The 20,343-nt window shown below is 39.2% G+C and overlaps 1 protein-coding gene across 6 annotated transcripts in view; it reads right to left on the reverse strand.

Moving 5' to 3' along the window:
- Positions 1–1,228: 1,228 nt before the first annotated feature.
- The window catches only part of LOC137256244 (sodium-dependent dopamine transporter-like), a 36,865-nt gene continuing 17,750 nt past the window's right edge, over positions 1,229–20,343 (reverse strand). For 4 of the 6 annotated variants that reach the window (XM_067793974.1, XM_067793969.1, XM_067793968.1 and 1 more), the window contains 10 exons: positions 19,759–19,891; positions 18,967–19,101; positions 15,170–15,273; positions 10,537–10,661; positions 7,421–7,533; positions 6,662–6,790; positions 4,217–4,316; positions 3,437–3,537; positions 2,395–2,565; positions 1,229–2,057 (listed from right to left, as the gene is read on the reverse strand). In XM_067793974.1, the coding sequence (XP_067650075.1) occupies positions 1,962–2,057; positions 2,395–2,565; positions 3,437–3,537; positions 4,217–4,316; positions 6,662–6,790; positions 7,421–7,533; positions 10,537–10,661; positions 15,170–15,273; positions 18,967–19,101; positions 19,759–19,891 (1,207 nt within the window). In that variant the 3' untranslated portion in view covers positions 1,229–1,961. Of the gene's footprint in view, positions 2,058–2,394; positions 2,566–3,436; positions 3,538–3,574; positions 3,645–4,216; positions 4,317–6,661; positions 6,791–7,420; positions 7,534–10,536; positions 10,662–15,169; positions 15,274–18,966; positions 19,102–19,758; positions 19,892–20,343 lie in introns of those variants that run through there. The other 2 variants (XM_067793970.1, XM_067793972.1) reach the window with 2 other exon arrangements.

Raw genomic sequence — 20,343 nt, forward strand, 5'->3', positions numbered from 1 at the left:
TTGACCTCACAGAGCAAGAATCATCAATGATTACCTTGCAAGGGAATCTATCGTCCGTATAGATTGGCCGGCATACTCACCAGACCTTAATCCGATAGAACATGCTTGGGACATGCTTCAAGCACGCATTTCGCAACTTCCGGTGTCTCCAACAACTCTCAACGAGCTTGCAGACGCACTTGTTCAAGAATGGCAACGGATTCCCCATCAACTCCTTCAGAATCTTGTCCTCAGCTTCACCAGACGCTGTCAAGCCGTGATCAATGCTCGTGGTGGGCATACTCGATATTGACATGGTTTCTGTCCAGTTTCGTGGCGTACAGAGACATCTGTAGAAACGCTGCATAAACCACCACCTCTTAAAAAATCTGTTTATCTTTGAATAAACACATTTTCCTGTTCTTCTTGCGTTTATCGTTTTTCCTGGCAATGTCTTTTATATGCTTGTAACTGAAAATTGCATACATACAATATACATGTGTGAATATTAGGAAAAATGTCCATGGTCCTTAACTTTTTTTGTTGAGTATATGTCAGGAAGTAACATAAATTAGTACAGAACCACGGGCTAATTGTTTCTGTGCTACAGTGTGTATATAGACTGATTACTTCTCTGTTAAGGTGTTGTAGTACGTAGTATCGTATTTCCTCGGGTAACGGCGATGTATAGTCCTTTTTTTATACAGTCTTGTTATTTCATAATTTATCTGTGTAACTGCTGTTCTGGTTTGTTCACAGTCCACCGATGTCAGGCCCCTATTCATACCTTATTTAGTATCAATGTTGCATTTCTCGTCACGATAACAGTGTAACATTGTCCTTGCAACCTAAAAGCAATTAACTTCTCTCTCTCTCTCTCTCTCTCTCTCTCTCTGTATATATATATATATATATATATATATATATATAACTATATATATATATATATATATATATATATATATATATATATATATATATATATATATATATATATATAAAACTCTCATTCTAAAATACTATGTCCATGCCCATCCGTTTTTAACGCATACCCCCAATGCGCCTAACCATCACAACTACAATCACTTACGCTAAATCAGGGTCTAAGCCCAAAATGCATAACAATCATTTTCTGAATCAACATACAATCATAGGTTTCGTGCGATCTATAGCCCGTTTTTAATTGTATTGTCCCAATTTGAAATCTACATTAGAGATAGATAATTGTTTTTTTTGTGTGTCTGTCACAGTCTAGTTGTTTTACGATCCTTTTACTATCCTTTTACGACATATACACAGTCATCATAAAATTAATGTCCATCTTCTCTTCACGCTATGGCTGAATAATTGCCGATGTGACGTTAAACGTTAACTCACTCACTGACTCAATCAGTTTGTTTTATTGTTTTACTTACCTAAAATATACAATCATACTCACCGTTGTGGTTTTACTGTATCAGCCCGTTTAACCAATGGTAAACCACACTGTATCATGCGTGAGTGAGTGTGGTGATCTACCTTCAGTTGTTAGCAAATATGAAGAATGTTTCTTCGTTTTATATTGTATTGTCATTTATTACTAATTATACATTCGAATCGGCGATATCTAGTTATTTCAGTGTCCTTCGTTGACCGTTTTTACCGTTATTAACCATTAATTATTAAGTATAGAATTAATTACTGATTTGACGATATATCCTGACTCACTATTGTATTATTGAATGTGACATTTTGAGAGTTAATATAATAAAACATAAATACAGTGGAAGCTGTCAAAGCCGGCATCTTTCCTATCCGGCAAGCTGTCAACACCAGCATAAAAGCTCAGATCCACCCGTGGCTTGTACATTTATCACCAGCTCTACAATCCAACACGCTGCCTAAACATGAGGCCGGTTTAGACAGCTGCAAAATGCCAAGACTTCATCTATGGTCATGGTAAGTTCATTACAGATATGCAGAAAAAATCCACAGCATTGACATCACATCATTGCTTCCAACGCTTCGCCGCTGCAATCTTCAGTCCCGAAAGTCGATGGGCCCCAGTGTTTGTTTGGTTCCAGGGCCTTCTTGATTTTCTGTAATTATACCACAACACACAATGAAGACATTCTGAATAAAAGCTTTATGGTTAAAAGGTACGGTTACGTGACAAAAGGTATAAAAAATCCCGTGAACCAGCAAAAATATAACACAGCACAGACAAGTCTAAAATATTCAATATTATGTATTGAGTACAGTCTATGTGTAATGGACCATTTGAATCCGGATTGTTTACAAACGTTTTTCATTTATATTATTTAGGTGGTTTATGTGAACACATATGTGTAAGACGAATCATACTGCACAGGAGGATAAACTAGTGTCACTATTTAAAAACGGTCACTATTAAATAAGGGTCAGTACTGATGTTACCTCTCTGAGTGTTTTCCCCTCTGTTCCGTACACTGTCAGGATGAAGATAACAGGCAGTGGTACAAGTGACGCGAAGGATATGACCCACCCAATCCCCGTGGCCCAATCAGGATAGACGTAGTCCCCGTACTTGGGTGGTCGATAGGAGTACAGCGAGTAGCTGAATATCCCCTGAAGACGAAACGATTGACACTCAAATATTGACGTTGATATTTTTTGATAATAATAATTCACTTATATAGCGCCTAGTATCCATCTGACTAGTTGCTCACTGGACGCTCTAATCAGAATCTGATTATCATTACCCAATAACTGATAACCCAAGCTGTCCCTTAGGCGCTAGAAGCTCATAGTCACAGGATTCTTTCTCACCGGGTACCCATTTTCTGCTGGGTGAATAGAGGCACATTTGAACAAACTCACTTGCCTAAGGTGAGCCCACATGTTTCCCATGTGCTTCGTTGTGGGGCAGGACCGAAGTCCGACTGCCAAACACGGCCACCCATCCAAGGATTGTCCGAGCTCGACGGTGCTTAACTTCAACTGATGCTGACCTGAGCACTACGCACAGGATCACTCGCCACCAATTGAATTTAAGACGAACTCATCCTCAGATACTACTGAAATGAGATGCTATTAACTGCATCGTGTGGTCACTGTGAAACAACAACGCACAGGATTTTATAATGGATAGGCAATTTGTTTATTGTGATGGATAAAAAGAGGTGTCTGTCCATAAAAGAAATCTTCCCTGTTCATCATACCAGTTTCAAAATACCACTCAAAGACGTTAATCAACAACCACAACAACGACCACAGAACACAATTTCTAGCTGTCACATGTGTGCTTGGTATGTATAGTAACTAAGCCGCAGGTCCATGAATTTTTTAGCAGAGTTGCTGAGCACAGTGATGGATTTTTAGTGGGTTTTGGTCCTTGGTCCTTCAGCATAGAGGTTGCAGTGTAAACGTAATAGAGTAAGTGTGTTAGTTTAGTTTTTTGCCTCTATTAGTGATATTCCATTAAGGTACCGAGGCCTACCAGGAAAAGTATTGGGCAGATGTACTTGAGACTGATGATCATCGCCTTTGGAACTGTCTTTCCCCACATCATGCTGATGTCTTTCTCCAACCTGTTGGTGCCTGTAATGTACCATTGACAATTGTAGGGACATGGGAAACAGGTCTAATGAGTTGACTCCCTTAGTTGTGTGAGGATTCGATTACAAGGATCGAAGACCAGCATTTCCCTGTAATTTACACGACCATATATTACTAAAAGAGTTTGGTGCAGTTGAAGAATTCGACTCCACAATGAATCTTTCAGGAACAAAAAAGAAAAACAAAACGTGTTTTGTGGATCTTGACTTGTCGCATATATATTCAAAGTTAGAAATATTACTGGTTGGTTGTGATGCATCACTCAGAAATAGTCCACCTATATAGCGATGGTCTGTAAATGATGGAGTATGGAACAGAAAACCCAATGATGTACAGCATGAGCATCGATCCACGCAATTTGGATATGGTGACATTTGTTCAGCCTGGAAGTCGCGGTGGCTGAGCAGGCTAGGCGGCTGACTTTGTGTGCTGGCGATTAGGTGTCTGACTCTGAGGGTGCGGGTTCGAATCCCGGATGGGACTCAACCGAAAAAGTACTAGAATTTGTACTTTACTAAGAAAGTGAAATCCCAAATACGACATATGTTGCCGATGTGACGTTAAGTGTTAGCTCACTCACGGTATGAGTGAGAGATTGCCCATGTGACGTTACAAAATAGCTCATTTACTGGTCATGGATTTAGAATTTAAGGAATCATACCATAGCACCAGGAGACCACGAAACATTCCAGCATAGCGAACACAAGCATGGACGGAAAGAAGGCGAACCAGTCAACCAGAGTCAGCACGTATATTCCGCCCTGTAACATATGTTTTCAGTGTTAGCACAGTGTCAGAACTCATACACATCCTACCATTTAACAATGATATGTTGTGTTCATATCCAGCGGAAGTTAGCCAGTCATGGCATTATGTTTACAACGAAACGAATGTTCTGTTAGTTATGTCTGTTAGTATTTGCGCCCCACAGTAAAGGAACGGAAGGCAACAACACACTGCACGGCGGCGTACAGTGTAAAATAACAATCTGAACACAGACTGGCAGAGTTGTGTTCAGGTAGATTTTAAAAGCTAGTATATGTTCTTTGTCAACAAGTCAACAACTGATCGTATACTGAATAAGAAAATAAGGGATCACATGGAAGAAGTTTTCCTATATTATTCCAAGGTATCTTCAAAAGCTTTGAGATGCATAACTCGTAAATAAACCTGGGGAAATTAGGGAACGCGTGAGCCTTCATGTGATCCCTAACCATTTTCCATCAGTATACTAAGACATGATGGGTTAACACGATAGTGGGATGAAATAATGTTCTTGAGGCTTTCAAAATAATATGGACATGTAAGCAGAAAGTGAAAGTCATCCTCAATTTGCTGAAGTTAGTGCAAACTAACATTATTTTCCCGACATTTTTGTTAACCATGAATATGTTGAATATTTAACTTATGTGAAAAACAAAGACAACTTACATAGAGTTCTTCTCAAATCGTGTTTGTCAGCAAGTGAGGTCAAGTATTTCTCAGAATTTAACAGTGATTTCAGCTCAGAGTATGCATTCAGGAAGTGTGAATTACAAATCTTAGAATGCCAGTATTGAAACTGAATGTACGGTGTACCAAAGTGATATGATATAATTCCAGGTATTTTGTTTATAGTGAGTTACAGTTGAATCAATCCGCGAGATATCATCAGCCAAAAATTAACACGGTGATTTCCTCAATACATTCTTAATCCTAATACCCCATAATGCTAGTTGTCTAAATTTGTTAGAAGATTCATTAATTAAAAAGAAAAATAAACAGGGCAGGACTAAACATGCATCCTTGTTGAACACCAGTGGATATGTCAAACACGAGTGATCTACTATTTCCGGATCTTTGCTTGATAATTACATTAGGTAATGCATCAATACACACATATATACATATACATACAAACATACATAATATGATTATGTGTATATCACATAATGTAATCAATTAAGATTAACATCAAAAGTTAAATTGATGCTTAATAATTTTCGCCTGTTGACACTGGTCATCAAATTGCAAACCAAGCAGGTTGGGTACGAGCTTTCAGTCTGGTGCTGACAACTTGCTCTGAAAATGTGATCCTGTGATATTAAATATGTCAGCTAACCTATCTGCTGCACGATCAATATCTACTTCAACCACTCTAGAAAAGCCTGCGTTTTGTTACTGACAATCTTCATCAATGTTGTTGAAAAGCAGGTTCAGGTTATTCTCAGTGTATTTGAATCTTATTGAAGGTTCTGTGGCGATGGATTTGCCTGTGTCATGAGAAACACTTATGATTTTGTTATAACGAAAATCACACCCGAAACTGTCGGAATCAGTGCTGGAGATAACATAAATATGAAACTTTCTGAAGTAGGCTCCTGGACACAAGTACATCATCAGCTAAACTTGTACCTTTTTCCCAGCAAAAGTCAAACGCACACCCGTACCACACTCACATACATGCGCCCACTTACAATACATAATCCACATACTTTGCACAGCTCTAATAGAGACACCCCGAAGTTGTTAGCTATAGTCTTCTGAGCTACGTGCAAAGCGGAAAATATCTATAAAATATCAATATTATATTATTAATCATAATATTATAACAATAGTACATGGCTACAAGACACACATATATGTAAGCATGCTCTTGGTGCTAAGACATTACTACCCCGGACAACCCAAGCTGCCTGTTAGGTGCCAGATGGCAACAGTCGCCGGACATATACCACCGGGTACCCATTTTCGGCTAGGTGAAACAAAATCACTGGTCTAAGGTCAGACCACACGCATGTATCACGTGCTTCGTTGTAGTAGTAGAAGCCACAACTGCCAAACACGGTCACCCATCCATGAGCTCTCTGCGTACTAGAGAGCTTAACGTCAACTGATATCTTACCTGAGCTCATTGCACAGGCGCACAGTATCATTATCATGTATGTATATTTAAAGCAACGACTGACATACACTTGAGTGTAAGTGGTTAAATCGTTGGCCGAAACCCCCAAATGGGTGGAGTGGTTTCACCCGCCGTGAGATTGGTGCTATGTTCTAAAAGCGACGTAATACCATACTAATTAACTCACTTAAGTGTAAACTTAAGTGTAAAAGTGTAACTCACCCGACACATGTATAGCAGACCCATGACCAAGGACGGGAGCAACACCAAGATGTGCGGCAGACAGCCTGTCTTCTCGAGTCTCGGAAACTGCTCAACCAATGCTGTTATTGTGATCTCAAAGCATGGCACCTATGCAAAGATTAGTTGATCCATCGAGAAGCAGTACATCATATACTACACCTAAAATTTTTAAATTTTAGACTCTCTTAAAGCACTCGCTACATGATGTGCATGTATACGTGGTTACATCGAAGATGAATTACTCTACTTGTGGGAATCAACTACAACCAACAACTAACCAGATGAACTGCATGATGATCGTTTTGAAACCATGTGCAAATATCGTGCTTGTTAACAGCTACGTTTTGGTGTTAAGTGGTGTATCCTAATTAGTTTCATTATTTGTTGAACTCTTGACAATAATCGCTTCAAAGTTACGAATTTGTTTTACAATACATCCTTTGTTGTGTCAACAGTACCTTTAAACAATATCGAATATTTCGCAAAATCTAGTTAAGAAGAGCTGGCTGAGAAAAGTGGTTGCATTTACACTAGTGAGCCCAAAACGTTCTTAGACCATGGGGATTAGCCAAGAGGTTAAAGAGTTCACTCGTCACGCCGAAGACCCGGGTTCCATTCCCCACATGGGTGCAGTGTGTGAAGTCCATTTCTGGCGTTAGCCGTCGTGATATTGCTGATATATTGTTAAAAACCAAAGCCCTGCTCACGCGTATGAAACATCGACATATTGGTTTATACCTGTGAGTCAATTCCCAGGAACAGAAGCGTGATGAACGTCAATGCCGACCACAGCTGAGGCAAAGGAAGTGAAGCAACTGCTTCAGGGTACACAATGAATCCAAGGTTGAATCCTGGTAAAGTTTAAGAAAACACCATTTATGAGTATGTGACAGTCAGTGCTTGCTCGGCATATTAACTGAAAGTGTAATTTCAACATTTGTTCTCAACAATGTTGTTGGAAACGATTTATGTCTTTTCAAACATTAAAATCCAGCATGTGAAAGGTTTGCTAAGGGAGACAACTTTGGCTTTCCTACAGCTACCTTTTACTCACGTCCAGCAATGATTTATGGTCAATGCCAAACCGATTATTATTCTGGAAAGGATTTTGACATGGTTTAAAAATAGCAATTGCTCTCATTGCGAATTTGATATGATTAACGATACAATTCTTTATCCTCGTGTCTTTCAGTCGATGCAGACTTAATCTGCCTTCCCCAGCATTTGTGACCGATGCCCCATGCCTTCGTCAGTGCTTTCGCGAAAGACATATAGTCATCGTGTCTGCATCCTTGTAATATAATTAGAATAATACAATGGATTCCGCTCTAACAGAAGCATCTTATGGCCTTGTAGATGGAATGTATTCTCGAAAACAAGACGCTAAACGGCAACTGAAACGGACATAAAATATTCACAATACCATTCCAAACTTACATACTACCCATTGAAAGTTAAAGTCTCTTAAAACACTCGCTATAAGTTACGTGGATGGATATGATTACATCGAAGATGAATTTCTGAGTGACTGAGTGAGTTTAGGTTTACGCCACACTCAGCAAAATTCCAGCTATATGGCGGCGGTCTGTGAATAATCGAGTCTGGACCAGACAATCCAGTGACCAACAACATGAGCATCGGTCTGCACAATTGGGAACCGATGACATGTGCCAACCAAGTCAGCGAACCTGACCACCCGATACCGTTAGTCGCCTCTTACAACAAGCATAGTCACCTTTTATGGCAAGCATGGATTGCTGAAGGCCTATTCTACCCCGGGACCTTCACCTGTATGAATTTCTGATCTAACTTGGGGGAACCAATTGCAAACCTTATGAAGATGAATTGAACGAGAATCAAGCATCAAACTTCAAAACAGCATGGGCAAATATCGTGCTTGAGAACAGCTGCCTAATGGAGTAAAGTGTTATTAATTTCATCATTTACACACCCCATGACAGTAATCATTCGAACGAAATTTGTTTTACAATACACCGGTTTATGTGTAAACAGTACCTTTAAACAGAATGAACTATTTTCCAAAATCTAGTTTAGAACCACTGACTGTGGCTACTTTTGATAGATAGTACATGGATGTATATATACTGTATTCTTTGACATCAGTGTTAATAAAAATAACAATCCTCATGCACAGATTGAATTATTTCAGCACGATGAAAGGTAAGATATTCATGTTGACAAATGAATCACAATACTGATGGTTTTTCAAAATGTCCACGGTTCACAAGTTTCAGAAGGAGGAGGGGGCATGGGTAAGTGAAGCAAGCACAACTACACGTTGAGGCATGCGTTTTGGCGATATGCTTTAAAAAACGCCTTTCGAACGTTGACGTTAAAATGGTGCTGGTTCACGTTCCCACAGATCTCCTCAGTTACCCTTTGCTTTGTGCTCCCGGTATACTTTGCTGTCTCTGTAGTCTCAAAGACTGCTGCTGTATTTCCCCATGCAAAGACCTTTATTTTGAACAGTAAGGTTAGAACTTTATAATGGATTCCACTCTAGCGAGGTATCTTATGAACGTGTAAATGAATTTTATTCGCGCAAACAAAACGGTAAAGTGGAACTGAAACGGACATATATTCAGGATACCATTCCCAACTAACTATCTGCACAAACTAGTTTCCAAATCCGATCAACTTCACAGTGGACACATGGGAAGCGTTTGTGATAATAGGTCAATCAGTGCAAGCCTTTCCAGTAGATCGTCAATGCTCACTTTCCTCACATGTTGACATTTTGAATTTGATTTAGAGTCAGGTTTGGAAGCATACAATAATTTACTCACTGTGAATGTTAGGCTGGCAACGGAGAGGTTATTTTCAGTTAGACTAACACAAGGCAACAATATTTTACATCGATGGTTAGAATAAGAGTAGTCATGGCAACATAATCGGAAATTAGACCTAATGGGCACCAGGAACACATGTATGCACGGGTTCGTTTCGATAAGGCACGAAAACCACTCACTCACTCACTCAGTCACTCACTCAGTTACTCACTCACTCATTCACGTACGTTTGAAGCAAAAGATGTCTGAACCGCACACTGTCCGCTAAAGACAGTGTACTGAGAGTGTGAAAACTGAATATGCTGCAGTGCCAGTTGTCTTCATTTACGACCATGGTCCACTTGAAGTGGAGATATCGGACACTTCTTCCAAGTGGCAGTGGCTCATTGGTGTCACAGATTCTGTAGTAATACTGTAATATTGCCCACGGCGATGTACGTGAGTGAATGAGTTTAGTTTTACGTCCCTAAAAGCAATTATTACGGACATATCATGATTGGGGACACCAGAAATGGGTTTCACATATTGTACCCATTTCGGGAATCGAACGCAGGTCTCGTGATGGCCCGGGTTTGAATACTGACCTTAAGGAACCCATGCTTGTCGTAAAAGGCGACTAACGAGACGGGTGACACGTGCCATCGGTTTAAAATTGGGCAGATCGATGATTATGCTGTTGATCACTGGATTGTCTGGTTCAGACCGCCTAACATATTGCTGAGAGCGGCGTAAGACTAAACTCAGAGTCTCAAACCCGGATCTGCAACTAAACTACCCACCGGCTGTGCATAACAGAAAAAAGCAACCAGTTACCAGTTATACCCGTTTATCGGTACTTTGTATAGCCTTTAAAACGTTTATGCATGAATCTCAGAACGAAAAGATCCCTCAAGATCCTGATTAGAGAGGCGGATCTGTGAGAAGCGTCTAACGGGATCATTTGGTAGGGCGGAAAACTCTTTCAGTTTCAGTTTCATGAACAGGCTCTTTCATTTCAAACTGCAATGGTCTATTTGAACTATTGATGCATGAACACATATGTACCGGATGACTGAAATGCATCTACAGCCACTCCACGCAGATGGGCAACGTGGCCCATGATGGCGAAGAATGCAAACCCGACATACACAGCAGTAACGACATCAGCAGCAACGATAATTAAGACATCCCTAAAAAGAAACAAAGTATGGTGTTAGAGGCTTGTAGTAGCAAGTGAACAAGAACAAGATGGTTGACAGTCCTTTTCTACTATTCTTAGATAATGTGTACTATATATATTTTATTGACCCTATGCATTTCCTAAAGGCATTTCATCATTCCACATTTAAATTTCACCATAGCAGCATTGAACTTGAGAATAAATATCCTAATGTACTTTGCAGTAAAAAAGCCACATTTGAAAACAGCAAAACCATATAGATCATGACGATGCAAAAGTGATATTAAATGAAAATAAAATGTTATATTATATAGCATATTTTGGAATGCATAAACAACGCTGAGACCTATTTCGAGCATGCTGTTTTTTGTTTACATCATTTTGCATATTAATAAGTATGCTATATTTGGTACGTTGCATTGTCTTGTCAAAATATTTGCCTCGAAATCATGCACTCCCTATTCCCGCCTCAAGTAGGGCACTCATTGGATGTAAGGCTGGATATAAGGCTGGATGTAAGGGACGGATTTGCACCACGTCGTCACTAAAACGGTCTACAAGTATTGATGTCCACACCTGTTTGGCACCCTTAACGTCAGACTAAAGGGACGCGAACACCACATGCTCACACTATATATGAGTTGTATGGTCCCTATCATGGTGGCCAGTTGTCGGCGATCAATAACCGGTTTCAGTTCTCAATTGTCCTTAATAGTGTTCTTATTTCAAAGTCACACGTAAACTGGTTTTAATTCTATGTGAGTTGTACTAGTTGATTTTACTGCCCTTCGTTGACAGGATCTAAAATGAATCTTTATGAATCATGAACACATATGTGTGTGGTAGGTCACGATATGGATACATTGTCTTGCCGTTGCGACTATAAATCTTAAATCATTCAGCCTACACTGTATGGGGTCTCATGTCAGGAGATCAGAAGATACCATTGCTGTTGACAACCCTGTTTTGCAAAGCTATTTTTCAGCGAGGTACTTGGTCATGCCCCATGAATTTCGTTAGGAAGGAATGCGTCTCTCCTTGACCAGTATTACACACCCATTATCAAATCATGCGGTATATATTCTACTGACCCGATATAGTGGCATGTCCTTGGCCTACTACCTCTCTACTACCATTCCATATAGAGTTGTTCAGTGATAATATATTCTTTTGTAGGCTCTCAAACTGTTTCACATATCACGTGTTGATGGCCTTGGTGTTATACAGTCGTTATTAAGGAATCATCTCTCTTCGCAACAAGGGTGAAACATTCTCTAGATGACTCTAGACTGTCATCTACCTTTGTATATTGTAGCTTGACCAGCTTATGGTCCTAATGAGAAGATACGTAAGGCTCAAACCAATTCAAATAAAGTTAAACTTGGCCCCATTTTAACCGCTGCATGTAATATAGAAGGTGTCGTGTAAATCCAGCTTAGATCCACGCAGGAAGCTAATGAACTGTATATTTTAGTCTGCAAACCCTTCAGTTGTTGTCAGTCTATAGTTAAAATCTATAGTTAGAATGTTTCAGATTTAATTACTAGCTATAAATTTATCGGTGATAATCTACTTGTTTTGTTGCCCTTCGCTGGCAGCTTTTTTGTTGTTGTGTTGTTGTGTATGTTTATATTATATAAATTTAAATCTGTAACTTGATTTTGTCACGATATGGCTGATATACTGTCGGTGTGATTTAAAATCTTACCTCACTCACGCACTCACCGAGAGATTATTACCTAAATCTATTAAATATTACACCTTCTTTGAGTGCCAAGACTTTTATCAATAGCTTATTAGAAACAGATTTGAAATGCGTATGGTGTTCTGCGATGTGACTGCGAAATTTATATACGTACTATTTATGTTTAGAATACCATAAAATGTCTAGATCTCCATATATAATTAGAACAGATCAATTTCTGCTAATGTGAAGGTATCCATATGTAAAAACCCACTGACTAACATCACCGTACTATGCCGCCAATTTTAGCGCTTTTACATTTGTGATATCGGACGCTTATAAGATACACGATCGTCTCGGTAAATATCCGAGTACAAACCATAACACCCATTTATGTAGACAGGACAAAATTTAACTTCCACGCCAGGAAAAGATTAAAATATATATTTCAATTCAGTATTATTTCTGAATCCCTAGTGTATGGCCATTCCAACATAAATCTATTTTCCTGGGGTGCTTTTGGTTTTGCGCCAGTGAAGCAATATTCCAGCAATATTCCAGCAATATCATGGCGGGGGACACGAGAAAGGGGCACTATATTGTACCCATATGGGTAATCGAACCCGGATATAACGCTTTTTCACCACAGGACTACCCGTCTTCCCACGGTATTTCCCCTGAAGGTGATGCTACGGTTACCATCACGTGTGTTATGTGTGCAATGAATGAGTAATGTGCTGAAATTGGTCTTAGCTTTTCTTAAGCATTGTGCAATAACATCTGAATTGGTCTAAGCTATTAAAATGCATCTACATCAACATCAGCATATGTTATACGTATTATGTTAGGTTTTGCTGTTAACAAAGTGACTTCAGTCACACTATGAGAACGAAATGTGATATCTATAAGAAACACTGTTTCATATTCTACACAGAGTTATTTTTCATTTACAGCTTTCATAAAGATCCGAGTATATTGTTAAGATTGTAATGTTATACCTCAGTTACCACGGTCTCTGGGCTGAAAAGAGTTGCCAGTAAGGAAAAGAGCAAAAAATAGCAATCAACATTGTGACAATCTGACTGTAAATCTCAATAACCCAAAAGAAACAACAGAGAGCTTAGCCCCTTTCCTACGTCGTACATTCAAGAAGAACATGATTGGTTAGTGTTTGTCTCCGCTCCGTGACGTCACAATCATGTCAGCCAATAAAATCCTCAGGTTCACAGTTTCAAGCTAAAGAGTGTTGCTCTCGCCCAACTTGCTGAAACCTTTAGGACTCGGGGTCATCTGAGAAAAGTATATACATGTCTACGACAGTTCAAGGTTATACAAACGAGCCTATCAAATGAAAATATCAGTTTAGATCCATGAACAGAGAAATACTGAATCACATAGATCTCAACTTTATATAAAATCACCGGGGACAAGAATCTGACATAAATAATATAGGCAATATTATTATTATTATTAAAAGGGGTAATATCAGTTCACTTACAGTACCAGCAGATCAGAGGAAATCACTGAATGAATATTCATATCTTAGAAATTTACACACTACAGCTTACGTCCTTGCGATGAATAGGGATTAATAAATTTATCATAAGCAGCATAAAAAATCTGCACATATTATAATAATTTTTGTTGCTGTGTAGGACACCACAAACTACAATTAAATACTGTTTTCAATATAATCAGGCTATGAAAACATATTCAGGGATGCCATCTGTATCAAATTGCGATCATAGACACCGACTGCTAATCAGAACAAGGAGCAACCTACTTTTTACGAGAGTGTATTTTCTGTAAAGTGTGTTATTAATTAAGTAATAATTATTATTATTGGGTCACAACGTTTAGTGTTTTGAATGATAATTATTATGGGTTACATTTCGTATGATAAATGTTCAGTACGTTTCGTATTTTGGCTGAAGGCCTTTACGGGAGTGCTATAGAGTTGACTTCCGGGAGGATGGCCCAGAGAATTCTACGTTGATGGCGATGGTCGTTGGTGGCGATGGACACGGATACACACATGTACTGGAGTAACATCATCAATCTCTGCCAACGCTTGATCTACATAACCTCTGCCTGACCGCTCGCTGTGTTAAATTCTGCATAACTAATTTCCACTCCCACATCAAGACTTCTGTGAGCTGACCGATATTTGTGACCCATTACTTTAAATTTGACGCATTTGTATTGTACATGAAACCTCCATTGTGAACCTCTATTGTGAATATTATGCTTTGCATCTTGCCTTTGTTTTTGCTGAATACAAACATACTGAAAATCTCAGTGTTATGTTTTGCTGGTTCTGTGGGGATTTCTTACACATTTTGTCACGGGAAATGTTTAACCGTAACACTATGTACAAGGTTTGTTTTTTTAAATACTATTTGTTGTTTACCGCCTCAGTCAGCAATTTTCCATCTATGTGGTGGTGGCCTGTAAGTGATCGAGTTTGGATGAGAAAATCCAATGAATTCATGAACTATTCTCATTTGGAACACGTGACAACCAAGTCAGCGAGCCTTACCACCGAGTTGCCTCTTACGACAAACATGGGTTGATAAGATCAAATTCTAACCCGGATCTTCACGGGTAAAGGAAAATTTGTTTCTTTTTACTATTTTATTTCAGTGAATAGTAATAACAGTTTACACTGTTTCCACTAAGAGGAATTGCTCCTGTTCCGTAAGCAAACAGTGAAGTTATACAGTAAACGGCATGTCCTGAATTAATTTTCATAGCCTGTAGTATGCGAATTGTCGACTGGCAAGAGTTTACTTGAAACAAGAGAAGAAAAATGCCATTGAAAACTAGATTTGTACCTGAAGCAATTGTTGTTGAATTTGTTGTGAGAGGCCAGGGTGATAAGACAACCCCAGGAAATACCCAACGAATACAGGGCATAATTGCACGCCTCCACCCAGATCTGGAAAGGAAAAGAAATGCTGTACAAAACCAAAGTGCAAAGAGCAGGCAATTCATTGTAAGTCATACTTAAAGTGTTTGCGTTTTTTCCTCCTGAGAGGGTATGTAAGTACCCAAAATAGTTCAAGGTTAATTTAATTTATGTCAATTTAATTTATGGGTAGATTATCAAAATATGCCAATAGATGGTATTAACCCAACCAGGGTCCATACAGGTAACAAATGCACTGTAAGTCCCCATGGTTCCTAGTATGGTGATCCGCCATCAGTTGTTGGCAATGTATAGCCTGTTTTAATATTGGCTAGTTATTTATAGTTAATGTATTTACTTACCAGTTTCAAATGTATCTCTGTGATAATCTAGCTGTTTACAGCCATTTGCACACAGGTAAGTATACTTGCTAACTTTCTTTTTTATTCATTTATATGGGTACAACTTTCACAGTCACAATATGCCTCAAGAATTATATTTGTTAAATGACTTTTAGATAATTGAATATTTTATTATTGTAGTTTAGAGTAATAACTGAGATTGCTAGTGGCTGTATCCTTAAAAGGGATTGAAGTATTGCAAAATTATTGTTCTCCTGAGAGGGGGGAATGTAAGTCCCAAAACTTTGAAGTATATTTAAACGTACCAGGATTTTTAGGCGTACTATTCTTGTGCTTTAATTCTGCCTAACATTTCCTATAATCCCCAGCAGCTCAAGGGATGGTGTAAGTCCAGCTAGGGTATATGTAAGCAAAGGCACTGTAAGTCCCCATGGTCCCTGGTATGGTGATCTATCCTCCACTATTATCGACCTATTGCCCCGTTTTACATTGTTTTGTCCAAAATGATTTCCTCCTTTTTTAAGATATCTGCTAGCTAGTTTTAACTCAGTGTCTGTGATAATCTAGTGTTATACTGTCTTTCGTCGACAGGAGTTTATATATTATATGTCTCTCTTATGAATTTTGAACTAGGTTTAGTCACGATATCTCTGAAATATTGTCGATGTGACTTTAAATCCTAACTCACTCACCCGTGAAGGTCCAAGGGTAGAATAGGCCTTCAGCAACCCATGCTTGCCATATAAGGCGACTATGCCTGTCGTAAGAGGCGACTGACGGATCGGGTGGTCAGGCTTGCTGACTTGATTGGCACATGTCATCGGTTCCCAATTCCACAGATCGATGGTCACGTTGTTGATCACTGGATTGTCCGCTGCCATATAGCTGGAATATTGCTGAGTGCGGCGTAAAAACCCACTCACTCACTCACTCTGCAGCAGCTGACAATTGCACGGAAATTTAACCGTACTTGAAAATCACAAAAATACTACGTTTTAAAAACTTACGTAATCACTAAGAACGGTGAATATATGCCATTACAACAGTATGGCATCAGCGGTGGGTGGATTTTCGATGCTGTCATTGTGGAAAGATAGTCGTAAGTGCCATACATTTTTACTTAAAACTATCATAGCGCTGAGGATACTTCGAAAATCGAGACCCAGGAACTCTGGCGCCCCTGCCGCCCCCTCCGTAGAGAACGACCCACCACCACCACCCATCACCCCCCACTTCCCACCTTTCTTCCCCACTCACACACCTCGCACAACCGGCAACTGTTGATTGAGAACAACAGAGCGTATCTGTGGCAGGTTAATAGGTTAATGTCACCGTAAACCTAAACTCGACACAGAGAGAAGGCACATAATCGGCTAGGTCGCGCCCGCGGTGTTTGTGCCTTGAGAACCACATTGTGAGAATAAGGCCACTGGATCGAGTTTCGTTTTATACTGACGCTAGTTCTCAGTATCTGAAGAGACTACCAGACTCAACTCTAATAATGTTATAACAATGATGACATTGTTAAAGTCAAAACTGGCGTCTCTCGGAAGGATAGTGTTAAATGTTGTAGATCATAATTTGTTCAAATGAAATTAAGAGTTTTTGAATATTTGTATTACCAATTGGTGTTTAAATTCCGTAAAACGAAAAAATAATCCTTCGTGCTTAACGGACATATATATTTGCAAATATGGTTATGTATAAATATCTGCAGGTAAACGTAATATAGTTGAAGTACACCATATAATTAGATCACTTACAGACACTATTTTTTAAGTTTACCAGCAGCTTTTGAACTACATCAGAGAGAAAAGGTTGGTATGACAAACCTTGAAACAGGATACCTGCAGAGAACGCCATTGGTCACAGTGGACTACGTGGCAATTGACGAATGCATTACCTGTGTCCCTTGAGTGAATTTAGCAATATTCCAGTAATATAACAGAAATGGGCTGCACACATTGTACACACGTGTGTACGCCCTGAGATTACAATAGCATAACCTACTGAACATATTCAATTCAGCCTCGCCAGTACACATCGTGATTTCGACAAAAGGTCACCAGGTTTTGTTGATATCTGTCAGTGGATAAGAAAAGAAAGATGATACACTCTACATTTAACATGCACAACATGTTCCTGGATATATTCCACATGCTGGATAATTTAACACATGCTGTATACAGACTCATCCCCTAGCCGCTTCTTGGTAGTCTTGCTTATCGAGAGTATTATCAATGATTTTAGTTATTACTAAAATCAAGAACTTTAACATTACTGTTTTACTGTATATAACATACATACATACAATTGCAATGTGATATATTGTATCCTCATTTTTGTGTTACAGTAACCATTATTTCATATTACCTACCTTTCCAAATGTTTTATGTTATCTATTTAGAACCACTACTTTTTGTTTTGCAGCATACACTGTTATGTATATATATATATATATGTGTGTGTGTGTGTTTTACAGTAATCATTGTTCATTGTGATGCACTGGTACAATGGTAATTGTTTAACCTGATGTGTTTTGGGTACATTCGTATGACCCAATGTGTCTTCTGAATCTACCTGATCATAAACCGGCTCCTTGGTCGAGCGGTTAGAGCATCCGCCCACAGAGCGGAAGGTCGCGGGTTCGATCCCCGGTCGCGTCATACCAAAAGACCTGAAAATATGGTAGTATGGTGATCTACCTTCAGTTGTTGGCAATCTATGGCCTGATTATATGTTGTATTGTCCGAATAGTGATATCAGTTTTAACTTTCCACACTAGTTTTAATCCCATTTGTGATATTCTAGTTATTTTACTGTCCCTCGTTGACAGGTTTTTATAGTATCCATATATTTCATTTCAGTATTAAATGTTCTCGGCACGATATGACTGAGATGTTGCCGATGTGACGTTAAATATTAACTCACTCACTCACTCACTCACTCACTCACTCACTCACTCACTCACTCACTCACTCACTCACTCACTCACTCACTCACTCACTCACTCACTCACTCACTCACCCTTAAAATGTTATACTTTTTGGTCCCCGCTGGGTGCTCGGCATTAACAGGTACAACAAGGACAGGTCGGCTTGCAGTCAGTGTAATATGTCTGATTCGTGATATGAGTGAAATAATCTTAAGTGCGATGTGGAAACCCATTTCACCTCACCTAACTAATCATTTCGCTCCATCGAGTGAGCAAATCGTCTCGCTGAAAGTTAAAACCCCCACAAGAACAGTATCGTTAGCACCCAGAACGAGCAAACAAGCCAAACTGAACACAAACGAAGTACACTCATTTCTCTGTACTACTGAGTCCACCGAGCTCCGTACAGTCTTACAGCATACGCACCTTAGGTTCCAGCAGCTTGTCAAACTTCGGATACAGGAAGTAGTAAATCCCGTCAGCCGATCCCGGAAGTAAAGATCCGCGGATGAGAAACACAGTGATGAGTATGTAGGGGATGCCAACGGTGACGTACACAACCTGTTGACATGGAAATCCGATCTGTTAGTCATTATACAGAATGTAAAGCTTTAATAGCCTATGCGCAGCTATTAGGTAACGTCATGGAAAATGTACTGAAGGAAAAAAATAAGTTATCATGTGAAAGCACAAATGTTTCTTTATTTTATCAAGGTTTCCTCACAAACTGTGCGCTACAAGGCTTGAGAAGATACCTTGGAAAAAATACAGGAACACCTTAAAGTTTGCTTGCATGTGTTCCCTTATGTTTTCCCTTAGTATATTTGTTGACGGTTAACGTTTAAAGTGCACGCTGTTGTGTTGATCGTTGATATGGAAATGACAAAATGGTATGCGGTATTTGCTTATTCACATACGTCTATGTGTGTGTGTGTGTGTGTGTGTGTGTATGTGTGTGTGTGTGTGTGTGTGTGTGTTGGTAATTATGTAGTTTTAGGTATGTTATAGTAATATATTAAGAGATTATCATTTGACCATGCAATAACCAAGACATTAGCATTTCAACTGTATGAATTCGAGTCTTCTAAAGGCAATATTGATCAATAATCTCGTAAGGGTTGAGTAGTATATGTTTCATGTACGCCAATACCTTGCCCTATGAATTGTCAGGGGTTAATGGGTGTGTAATGTTAAAGTTTTATACCAGTACGCCAATACCTTGCCTGAAACCTTGATGCCTTGAAAAAGGAACAGGAACAGCAGAACATACGTGATGACCAGGCAGCCAAATATTGGCCATCTGATATCCCCCAGGTATTGCAGTCCGTCAGATATATCTAAAACACGGAATCTGTTGAAACGAAGCGTAGCGTTGTTAAATAACGATTTATAATGGAGTTAGTGATATAGAGATAATCTAGAATGGGCTTTTAAATTCCTTAGAATTCTTTCTTGATAGTTGTGCACTGGACCAAGTATGTTAGAATCCAATGAGTTTACCTCGCATCGACAGCAGCATTACTGTCGTATATGGAATAAAACAACGTAAACATTTTAAGATGTGCAATGTTTAATTTGGCCGTGTGAGTGAGTTAAGATTTAACGTCACGCCGACAATATTTCAGCCATATCGTCACTGAAACCTACTCACTCACTAGCTCGTTTCACGCATTTCGGCTAAAACAGATCGGGAATTGGGTTTTACACCGCTTTTGGAAATTGTCTAGCAATATCATGGCTGGGAACACCAGAAATGGACTTCACGCATTGTAACCGTTTGGGGAATACAACCTGGGGTCTTTA

This window comes from Haliotis asinina, chromosome 11 (assembly GCF_037392515.1).
Source record: "Haliotis asinina isolate JCU_RB_2024 chromosome 11, JCU_Hal_asi_v2, whole genome shotgun sequence".
Classification (NCBI taxonomy): Eukaryota; Metazoa; Mollusca; class Gastropoda; order Lepetellida; family Haliotidae; genus Haliotis; species Haliotis asinina.